General features: G+C 32.1%; 1 protein-coding gene across 1 annotated transcript in view; it reads right to left on the bottom strand.

The window, feature by feature from the left end:
* Window positions 1–4,164: 4,164 nt before the first annotated feature.
* The window catches only part of LOC107448668 (prolyl 4-hydroxylase subunit alpha-1), a 98,758-nt gene continuing 90,908 nt past the window's right edge, over window positions 4,165–12,014 (bottom strand). The window contains exons 12-15 of the mRNA XM_043039238.2: window positions 8,828–8,890; window positions 6,814–6,882; window positions 6,594–6,690; window positions 4,165–4,536 (exon numbers count right to left, since the gene is read on the bottom strand). Of these exons, the coding sequence (XP_042895172.1) occupies window positions 4,466–4,536; window positions 6,594–6,690; window positions 6,814–6,882; window positions 8,828–8,890 (300 nt within the window). The 3' untranslated portion in view covers window positions 4,165–4,465. The remainder of the gene's footprint in view (window positions 4,537–6,593; window positions 6,691–6,813; window positions 6,883–8,827; window positions 8,891–12,014) is intronic.

Below are 12,014 nucleotides of genomic sequence, written 5' to 3'. Positions count from 1 at the left end.
TATGCTAGTTTTTTTTGAGAAAATACCACTTTCTGTTATTCTTAATCTTGTTGCATATTTCTGTAAAACAAATTCCTTTTAATTGTAAAGTTAATTTTTCATAACTTATAAGAACTGTCAAATAGGCACGATACGTGTGTAACAATTATTGGCTTAATAAATTAAATCTTCGATCTTCCATAGAGAATTATGATTGAAAACAAAATTATTGCTCCATTAAAAAATATTAAAGTATTAGACTATGATAATACTAATAAAATTTAACATTATCTAATCATTGAAACAAATTTTACTTGCGCTTTTTTCGGAGTTTAAAATACTGTCGAACTTTGATAAAATAAGTATCCCAAATCTCAAAGTCTCATTTGAGGATCGGAGCTAAATATTTCATAAAATCGAAAACTTGAGATATTGAAAGTAACAATTATTTTCAAAAATCATTTAAAATAATAACTGTTCTAGCATTAAAAGTTGAAAAATATGCATTTATTCCTTTACTTTAACATTTGATTTTACGGTTGGTTGAAATTCTGATTCTTTTGAATCATCACAAGCTGAAATATTAACAACCACAGTAACTTCTTCCGAAGAAGCCTTTAGAGCAGTGATTCTCAACCTTTTTTTTGTTGCGGTACACTTTTAACGATTTCGAAATTTGACGGCACACAATGAAAAAAATTAGATTAAAAGTTGTTTACTTATCTATAATACACTGTGTTAAATAGTTTGTGATAATAATTTTTAGAATGGGAAATAAAATAATATGTACTACAAAAGCACGTTTATTAAGGGATTAATTATTTCTTTCAACTAATTTCTTATTAGTTAGTAACAGTTATTTTCTTATTTTTTTGCTAGTTATTAATTGTTAGCTTGTTTTATGTAGGTCTTAACTGTTAGTTTTTTTTATCATTAACTGTTATTTACTCGTGATTTCTTGTTAACTAGTCTTTTTGCTAATTATTAATTGTTAGCTTATTTTTTTGTTAGTTATCCTTTGTCAATTTGTTTTTCAGTCATCCATTGTTAATTTGTTTATTAATTGCATAGCTTACTTTAATGATTTGCTTTTATTTCCGTTTGAAAGTTAATATATAGCTTGCTTTCATTTGTTAATTAATAATTTTAATAGTCGTTAAATTTCCTACTTATTTCAAAATTTTTTAAAATTGTGCGTCAAAGACAATTTAAACACTTCCATCTTATTTTAACTCATTTTAATATTGTCAGAGACAAGACAATCGCTGACAAAGATATTCACGCGGTTAAAGCGTGGAAAAATTATAATATATATATATATATACACTTTTCTTTAATTTAAACTTTACTCATAATAAAAAGAGCATTATAATTTTTATTGAATTATTTCTTATATTTGGCGGCACATTTTAAGAATTTGGCGACACACAAAAGTGCCGCGACACACAAAAGTGCCGCGGCACAGTGATTGAGAATCACTGCTTTAGAGTTATTAAATTCGCAATTCTAAATTCAAAGTTAGTTACTTAAGTTCTTTCAAATCTTAATGGCGGATATTCTTATCTAAGCACTCTTGCATGTCCACATATTTGTCATACATACATGCATGATAAGCACAATGCATGTCTACTTTTTTGAGAATAGATAACTCAATCAACTTCTTTTTAAACAAGACAACTCTTTTCTAATAGGACTTCCAGAAATGATTCATAAAATTATTTTAGAAAAAATAGTCTTTAAGAGTTAAATTTTAGAAAGTATTTTAATCTCCCTCCATTCGTGTAAGCTACTGGGTTATGTGCCGCTTCATTTTATATCCAAATTAAACTCTAAGCATTCAAACCCACCTCAGGCATCCGAATTAATGAGAAAAAAAAATTCCGGATGCTGCCTCAGAAGCCCAATTAGATTTTAATAACTGTAACAATATACACACATGCTATTCTTTTTTAAAAAAAATGCGAAATATTCTTTATTCTTTTTGCTCAAAAGAATGATTCCTTATCTATTATTTTAAGAAAGCTTATTCATTTTGTTCGTGATCTTTATTTTATATACTATTGCTTGATTTGATATCGAAATAAAAGCGCAATTACTACTTATAATAATAATAAGAGAAAGATGCTATCAGGTATACCATAAACATTTATTGAAATTTTTAAAAACATAAATTCAAGAGGCAAATACCGTTTTTTATATAATTACATAAGTTTATCTTTATATATTGTTAAATAGAAAAAATAGTAGTCTTCTTATTAATCCCTCCTTTCTCCTTCCCTAAGTTTATTTATTTATTTTTAAATCCAAATTGTCATTATTTCTTTACAATCAAAAAATGTGCTTACATTAAAATATAGTAAAAATACATTTCATAAACGAAGTGTTAATTTTAACTTTTTTGAAATGTCGACTTGAAAAAACAATGATGAAGGCGAAACAATTACGGGGTCTGGTGAGAGAAGCAAGGAGGCGGAGGAGCCACTTAGTTCAGTAAAATATTGCTTATGTATTTCATTTTCACTAAACGCTTCTTTAAATTTGTAAGACAGGTAGAAGTTGTCTATTCATCTAATCGGAAAAGGGAAGCATCGTTAGAGAGATTGCTAGTGTAAAATCCATTTGGTTCAAACTGTTTTATTTATGCATAAGTGATACAGTAACAATTAGTGAAATGGTTAACAATATGCCCAGTTCATTTTTTATTTTATTACCACCACTTTCTCCAATTAAGAGTAGTCATCCAGTGGATGCCCAGCCATTGTAACATCTATGGTAACGAGCAAGCTGACTTTCTTGCTCGCAAGGGAACACAATCCTTCAACCAAGTTGCTCTGGATTGTCATACCATTCCATAAAACTATATATAAAAAACATAATGAAAATGAATGCCTCTGCTGACATACGAGAAAGCATAAGGAATAAGAACTGGAGTGAGACAGATATTAAGGCAGTGCCAGATGAGCCTCGCCGAGATGCAGTAGCCACCTTTAGAATCCTAACAGCACATGATTGCCTAGGAGAACACCTGCATCGTATAGGTATTTATGACCACCCTCAGTGTCAAACTGTGTGGTTCTGGAGCACCAATGAATAGAGAGCAGCTCCATTGCTGTAGGAGGCTCCACGGACTCGGAGACCGCAAGATATTGGGGTGCGAGAGAGCTTATGGGAAGATGACTTCGGTCTTCTGTTATTTTCCATTTTTATTGTTCCTCTGTGTTATTGTTTGTATTCCCTGACATTGGAAATGAAAAAAACTTTCTCCAATTTGTGGCATCTGTTTTTTCACTTGACAAGGGCTTACAAACCGTTTTTATATGAAGCTTACAAGACTCGTCAGATTATCATTATTTTTAATTTTCATTTAATTTCTGCCTTATATTATTATATTTTTCCCTTATATCAATCCATCACATTTATAAATTCTTCTTTTCTATATTTCTTTCATATTATACAGTTTCTTCTCCAAGTTCTTACAACTGAGCAGTACCATGGTTATAGGGATCTGGAGAAAACTTCCTTCTCCTTCAGATCTATGTCTAAATTGAGGAAGTAGCCTCACAAAAATTGTGATGGCATGTCTTCGAATCATCCTCAGGCATGTCTCCCGGACAGTCGCCAATAGCGCATTCTACAGCTCCAGTGTGACGTAAATAAAGTGCCTGCCGACCTACCAAGTTTTCAAAATTTTTTTTCATGGTCACTCTTTTTTTCTTTCCTTGTTTAATGACTACTCTACTTCGCCCCGCAGTGAACTGATCGTTAAGACACGGTTCCCAGCAGATCCCCGAAGTCAAGCATCACTGGCTGCGGTCAGTGTGCGTGTGGGTGACCACTTGGATCAGTCTGCGTAGGGACCGAGGGTGTGCGGTATTGGTCCTCGTTAAACTGTGCTACCGTAAAGTGCTCGACTTCGCGCGCAGGTCGTCGGGCTACCGAAGCGGGGGTGCCATCCCCTCCGCAGAGGATCAAAATTGTGATGGCATGTCTTCGGATCATCCTCCGGGATGTTTCCCAGACCGTCGCCAATAGCCCATTGTGCAGCTCTAGTGCGACGTAAATTAACAACAACAACAACAACGACTACTCTACTTCATTTTCTAGAGACGGATTGATTAAAAATAAAAAGTCACAAAGAAACGAAATAGTCACTTCTAATTTTTTTTTAAAAATACACAAAGAAGCTATCTTTTACAATTTATTTACACACTTTGTACAATGCATACATACACACGGAGATCAGATTATAAACTATATTGTAAACTGTATTTTACCAATTTACATCACCACAATCAGATTTTCTTAGTATTTACTTATAAAATAAACCATATTTTCGTTACGTTAGCATCAAAAAAGACTAGTCTCAAATTATTTTTTTTATAATATCCCCATATTTTTTTAAATTGTCTTTTTATACAGAACATCTACATTCTTTCCGATTCTTCTTTTTCTTTTATAAATAAGATCAGTCTGCAAATTGTTTACGTCATAGATTAGGATCTAAATCACACCTTCTTCGGAATGCTTGTCCTTTCTCCCGAATCCAGAAATTAGCCACTAGAGGAAGAAAAGAAATTTAAAAAATGATATATTTCGAAAATATATTGTAAATATAGCATACAAAAAAGGAGCTTTTTGTCAAACACGGGCTGTCCACAAGAAGTAAATAAAGCTTGTACAAAAGGTCCAAAACTAATTAAAAATCTACCAATTCTGAAAGTATTTAAAAGTTTATTGAGATGTATTTTTCTCACATTTCTTGAAAATCTACAATATTTTCATTTAGAAATTTATCTTTATTAAATGCTTTATCTGCTTTTAAAGTTTTATAACGGTTTAGTTATCTAATACAACTTCGGAAAACACATACAATGCATTCATTTAGTTTTAAAAAGCGACAGCGAAAAGAAAAGCTCGATCATTTTATATATTTGAGACCTTCATCACAAGGTCATTTTCAAAGGAAATATATTTGTATAGAAACGGCCAGGTGGCAGAGCGGTCAGTGCGACTGCGAAGCCAATGGCTGCGGGTTCGAATCCCGCTCTGGGCATGGATGTTTCCCTCTCTTGTGTTGTCCACTGTTGTGTGTGATGTATGAATGTGGCCCACCCTATAAACGGGTTGTGGCAGTGTGGCATGGGCAATGTTACTCGCCTCCTTGACTTTGGCTCACAGGTGCCCACTGGGTAACGCGAAATGAGTAACAAGTCTGCCATCTTCCAAGGCGAAACGAATAAAGTTAAGTGCCTGCCATTGGGGAAAAAAATATTTGTATAGAAACTGGATAGGTTATATCCAGACCTCCCAACGTTAAAATGAAAAGAGAAAAAAATCTCGATGTGAATTAATTCAAATCCATAAAGATAATTATTACATTTTCAGAGATGTTAACTACTCCGAATTCTACAAAACATTTTAAAGAACTATAAATTAAAATTTGAAACTTTTCGGTTAATATTGCTAACTGTTTAAAAAGCTGAACACGGCAAAATAGCCACGAAGTTGCATTTGAGATAATCCTATGAATTATTTAGAAATAGTGATGAGTAAAAACCCTATAAATTGAATTTAATAATTACAAGATATAATATATTATATCTTGTATACAAGAATAATACTTCTTGTACAAGAATGATACATTAAAACATTACCAACTAAAAATATTTTTTCCGCAATCCGGAGCAAGTTGACATTTCTGCTTTTTTCGAAGATCCACGGGAATTAGAAAATTAATAAATTAGACTTCAAATATTTTATTTATTTAAACATACACACTGACTTGTCCACTCAATACAATGAAATGGCTAATAAGCATTGTCAATTTGAGGAATAAGCATCATCATAAGTTAGAGGACATCACATCCGAGGCTACGCTAGGATTTGAACTAGGATTTCACATTTGGCATTACCTCCACGCTGCTGAGCATAGCGAATCGGCGATGCAGTTCAGCTAAGGGTAATTAGTTTAATATTTTTGCGAAAGAGAATTGAATTGATTATCATTGAAATTGATTATTATTTATACCCTTTAATTTTGATTTTAAATTTTTTCTCCGGAGATCGTAGGCACACAAAAACGAAAAATGTAACATCGAACGTCATTTAACCTATTTAAGTCAACCCTATTTTACATAAGACAGCATTATTTTAATCTGCATATTAGAGCCCATGTTTACTGTTGTTGTTTCTAATGCCACTTAATACACGGGCAAGCCTGCTTGGTGAAACCGAGCAAATTTAAGGCAGAGTGTGCGTTTCTTGTTTTTCAATGGCGCCATGTATGGCCATGAATTCGACTTCTGCCACACCATACGTCGCACCCGTTTATAGGGCGGACCCATTCATACATCCATTCATTCATCCACAGATCGTAATTTTGACCTGAATCAGAGAACGATCGATCTCCAATCCAGTGCCCCAGAGGTCTTGATTTGTTATGGGAACATGGAGGACTTTTGCGACTCGACAGATTTAACGTGCATCAGTCACTTTACTACACGGGGAGTCTTCAGCCGGCGGGGTTCGAACCCATGAACTCACGGACATGGGCCCAGCGCCCTACCGACCAGGCTATCCCGGCCTCCATGCATACTAGTTCGCCATATACATACCCCACTTGCTACCGACAGCAACTGGACAAGCACCATGCAATGTCATCGGATCCTCTTTACCATTTTTCTTCAAATTATACCAAAACACAGCTGAACCCTAAAATGGAATAACAATAAATTAGATTAAAGTAGAGTTATAGGGTGAGAGTATTTTTCATTCGAACACTAGTGAAAAATACCATAAGTATAATCATAACCAATTAAGCATTATTTAACATACTTTTTCTGGCCAAACACTGGCCCCAATTTTTGGAAAAACTGTGGCTCCACCTCTAGTTACATCTGAGAGCTAAAATATATAAAAAAATAATTTATAAATGTGTTACAAAAGGTAATTTTGAAAAATGTTTAACTTTTAACTAGCTATTTAATTATTTAACTATTTCTTCAACGGAATTGTTTGCAACAGGGAACAAAATTGCAATAATCTATATTATTGCAACATAAGATAATTTTGAAAAATTTTTAAGTTTTAACCAGTTAATTAATTATTAAACTATTTTTCTAACAGAATTGCTTACAGCAGGAAACAAAATTGCAACTACTGTTTCATTGTAAGATGATCCTTAACTCATTTGTGTAAGGTAATTGCAGGGCTGTCAACTTTCTACGCTTTTTGTAAAAATTTAATCTAGTTATAACTAAGTTTATATATTAATGTATTATTTTTACTAATTTAAAACTTATTTTTCGCACCACAGCATATTAATGATTTAAAAGTACATATACAACGTCACTATGGTTCGGCCTTTAAAATGTTTGCAAAATTACCAAACATAATGAACATTTTGGTTTTTAAATGTCTACCACTTCACAAAATATTTTGCAAAAATCGTAGTAGTTGGCAGAATTGTATTTGCCTTGCCGCGCTCTCTTTTTAACGACGGGAGAATTATCTTAAGAAAGTTCTTTTTTCCAAAGAAAGAAAAAAGCGGTCTCGCTCATTTTTTATTGTTAGAATGCCAACTGCTCCACTTAGTGTAAAAGTTTTTATAAATTGGTAGAGAATTTAAAATTAAAACTTCCAAAATAAGGGACATTTTCACCAACTCTTCAAAAGTCTCATGACGAGAAGACTACAGCAAAGATGAACCTGATATCAGTTTTTATATGCTTGTTATCGATATTGTGGAGAAATAATTCAAAATCAATTTTATTAAACTAAAAATAATTAAATTTCGTCTAACAATTAAAAATATTTTTTCTCACGAAGTGGAGTTTGCATCTCTGCATCATTCCAAGAAGAACTCTTCTAGTTTCATCGGTAATACGACCGTAAAAGGCAAAATTGAAAATAAAATATTGATAAATTGATATTTGAATCTAAAGTCGAAGCATCCTGCTTTTTTCTAAAAAAAAAAATAAAAAAAATAAATAACCTTAACAATAGGTAACTGTAAAAAAGTCACTGGATATGAATAACAATGTATTACCCCTTTGTTTAAATTGGTGTTTTTCTCATATATACCATTTTTCGTTGCTGGGCATTAACATATAAATAACACAAATAAGAAATTTCGTTTTAGTTTAGACAACCTATACAACTTCTAACGACAGCTCTTTGATGTTTACCAATGTTGGATAGAAAACTCATCTTAGACAAATCCAAAAGAAAAATAATGTTATCAACAAGAAAATATATAGAGTTTTATTTCACTCANAAAATAATTAAAAGTTCGTCTAACAATTAAAAATATTTTTTCTCACGAAGTGGAGTTTGCATCTCTGCATCATTTCAAGAAGAACTCTTCTAGTTTCATCGGTAATACGACCATAAAAGGCAAAATTGAAAATAAAATATTGATAAATTGATATTTGAACCTAAAGTCGAAGCATCCTGCTTTTTTTCTAAAAAAATAAATAAATAACCTTAACAATAGGTAACTGTAAAAAAGTCACTGGATATGAGTAACAAAATATTACCCCTTTGTTTAAATTGGTGTTTTTTCTCATATATACCATTTTTCGTTGGTGGGCATTAACATATAAATAACACGAATATAAATAACACGATAACATATAACATATAAATAACACGAAACTTCGTTTTAGTTTAGACAACCTATACAACTTCTAACGACAGCTCTTAGATGTTTACCAATGTTGGATAGAAAATTCTTCTTAGACAAATCCAAAAGAAAAATACTGTTATCAACAAGAAAATATATAGAGTTTTATTTTACTATATATATATATATATATATATAAACTTGATTAAAATCGTATATGCTTACATAAAACATAAGTGTTGCTGTTCTATCACCAGATTCAAGTTCGTGTGGATGTACGTACTGCAGCTGAAAAAAATGCATTAAGAGATTAAAAATTTTTTTTAATGAATTTTTTTTAAAGGAAAAATAATACATCAGATTAAAGCAAATTGTCGCCAAAAAACAATAAAAGTCGCCATATACCCTCATCGTTATTCATCGTCGCCATTTCTCATCATCATTATTATTCATAGTTGCCATTTCTCATCATTATTATTCATAGTTGCCATTTCTCATAATCATTATTATTCATAGTTGCCATTTCTCATTTTATTTTATAACCGTCGTTGAACAGCCAAAGCAATTTAGCGTTTGCGTCTACAAATAACTAGCTTAACCCCTCCCCGCTTCCACAAGGGGGCATACGGGAACACTCCAAAAGTTCGAAGTGCGCGCAGCAGTTCAATCATATAAGCAAACATATTCGAAATTTTCAAATTAGAGTTTTAACCAACTGGTAGAATATTAAATATGAAATCCAGAAAACAGCGTTACTATAGTATACAGCAGTATATGAAATCCAGAAAATAGTTTACGTCTACAAATGTTCAACTCCGTAGCCTTGTAATTTAGGACCCAATACAGAAAACAAAGGAACTCCTGGATCAAGTATTGGGAGAAATTTGCTTTCGTGGAGGACTTTTTGATGGAACTAACCCGCATTTGATTTACATGGAGAGGAAGAACTATGGGCCTAACGACAAAGGGACTCTAATCCATGATCCGTCTACCACTGAGGATATTTCAAGTCAGCACTGTGGTCGGTGCAAGCTGGATGCGGATTCGTATCGACAGTCCATCGTTGGATTTGAACCCGGGGATTCATTGGGCTTGCCNTTCGTGGAGGACTTTTTGATGGAACTAACCCGCATTTGATTTACATGGAGAGGAAGAACTATGGGGCTAACGACAAAGGGACTCTAACCCATGATCCGTCTACCACTGAGGATATTTCAAGTCAGCACTGTGGTAGGTGCAAGCTGGATGCGGATTCGCATCGACAGTCCATCGTTGGATTTGAACCCGGGGCCTCATTGGGCTTGCCATTTTTCATCATTTTTTCATCATCATTAATCATAATTGTCATTTCTCATGTTCCAAAGTAAAGTAGGATACATTTAAGTAACTAAGCCGACACTAAGAAACAGAAATTCATCTTGTAAGCGTTTAGAGATAAAAAGTCAAATATTAAGTAACAATTAAGTAAAAAAATGCATCTTTTGCCATTAATGTTTCAAAGAGAAAGGGAGGGGGATCGATTTTTTATTCTTAAAATTGTGATTTAACGAAACGCTAAAAACTCAGTTTTTATTCTTTCGCATTAGGCTCGTATAAAAGCTAATAGCTCCATCTCGATTTCAGTGTCATTTGCCAAGTTGCTCTTTGAAAAGTTAAAAATAAATAAATAAATAAAATAAATTTTATTTCTATATAAAATTATTATTTGTACTAATCAATATGATCTACGCATACCTTAGATGTTATTAATGCTTTTAATTTTAAAATTTAATAAACAATTATAGATGATATATCAAGTATATAAACAATTCTAAACGAATAATGTATCAATTAAAAACATATGCGTGCTCCCCATTTATGGAGGGCGTTTCTAGCGAAGATGATACCCCTTCTAGAAATTTTGGCTCTGGTCTTCTGTGTCACATTCTTTTACAGTAAAATTCTGCAGAACGAAATCCCCCCCCCCATGAATAGTTTTTTTAAGTGTGGAAATATGATTTTGATGGCACTACAGTATATAGAGAGCTTTTTTTTTTTTTTGATACTTTAAAGCATTTTTAAAATTAGCTAAAAAATTTCTTGGGTAATTTGTTCTCATCACAAATAGCTTTCTCTTACCCAGATTTTATTTAACTGTTTTTCGTTACAGAATAGACTTCTTTTTATGTTGATAGTCGTGTAAATTCTGGTTTCGGTAATGCTCAAAACTTTTATTCTATCGATTCCATTTTAATTAAAATTATCGAAATATCTTATTAGAGATAAATTATATCTACCACTTTTAACTTAAAATTTTTATTAATAAACAAAAAGTACTACTGTTAAACGTCCAAGAGACTACATACCTGCTGCCAACTTTAACTCTTTCCGAGAATGGATTTTCAGAATGGTTGTAAAACAATAAACGAAAAACGATCTGACTCAAAACTATATTTATATTTTGATCCTGTTGAAATTCACTTCAAGTATCATTATGCTTTGATATATTTATTGTAATTATTTATATGTAGTGGTGGTCAAACTCATTTATAATTATCATTATAATTCAAAAAGTTAATTGGAATAACCTGAGTATTGCCACCACTTGAAATATGAAAATAAAATCTTCCGGAAGAGTTGGCAGGTATGAGTTCAACATTCGATTCACAAATATTTTGAGTTTGTCATGAAATGAAAACATTCCATTTGTGGAGGGTTTTCAGGATTAAGGGAACTTACCCAGAAGCAATATCTCAACTCAACTGCGTTTAACTCCTAGTTCAGCAATATTTTATTTGAAGAAAAAAAAAGCTATGTTTTTGTCCGTTTTATTTCTAGTAACAATTTTAAAAGAAATAAAAGCTTGAATTACACAAGTGGGACCAATTACAGCCAAGATTAATATCTGCATAAAAGAAAGCGATTCGTTAAATGCCGCTTGATTGTAAATTTGCATTCGTTAACTAGCATGAGGACGGCTATACAATCCCATAAACTTACCAATTTTGTTATATTAAAGATTAAAAAATTAAACGAGCAATTGAGTTGTCTTTGGTCTCGGTAGACAGAAGACCAAAAGCAAAGTTTGAGCGAATTGCCAATGTGAGCAATTATTAGTGTGGGTATTAGTTATTTTGAGCATTAACTTCTCAGGTAGAAATTGTTTTTTTTTTCAATGGAAAATTAGTGTATGTCAAAATACTCAGTTAAAATAATTAAAGAATATGAATATCGCAGGTGCTTTTTCCCCTATTAATATATATATAATATTACGGTGAACAAGTATCTTGTCCCTCCAATATAAATTTCAAGAATTAAATAATTCAGTTATCAGGCTTTAATTTTTTGAAAAACGTAACCCATTGTTAAATATCAAGCAAACATATTTAAACTTAGTATTTCTACAAATCACATTTTTTTTTCATGGTAATTC

Source organism: Parasteatoda tepidariorum, chromosome 1 (genome assembly GCF_043381705.1).
Source record: "Parasteatoda tepidariorum isolate YZ-2023 chromosome 1, CAS_Ptep_4.0, whole genome shotgun sequence".
NCBI lineage: Eukaryota > Metazoa > Arthropoda > Arachnida > Araneae > Theridiidae > Parasteatoda > Parasteatoda tepidariorum.
Note: the sequence above shows the minus strand (reverse complement) of the source record. Positions and strands in the feature narration are given on the sequence as shown.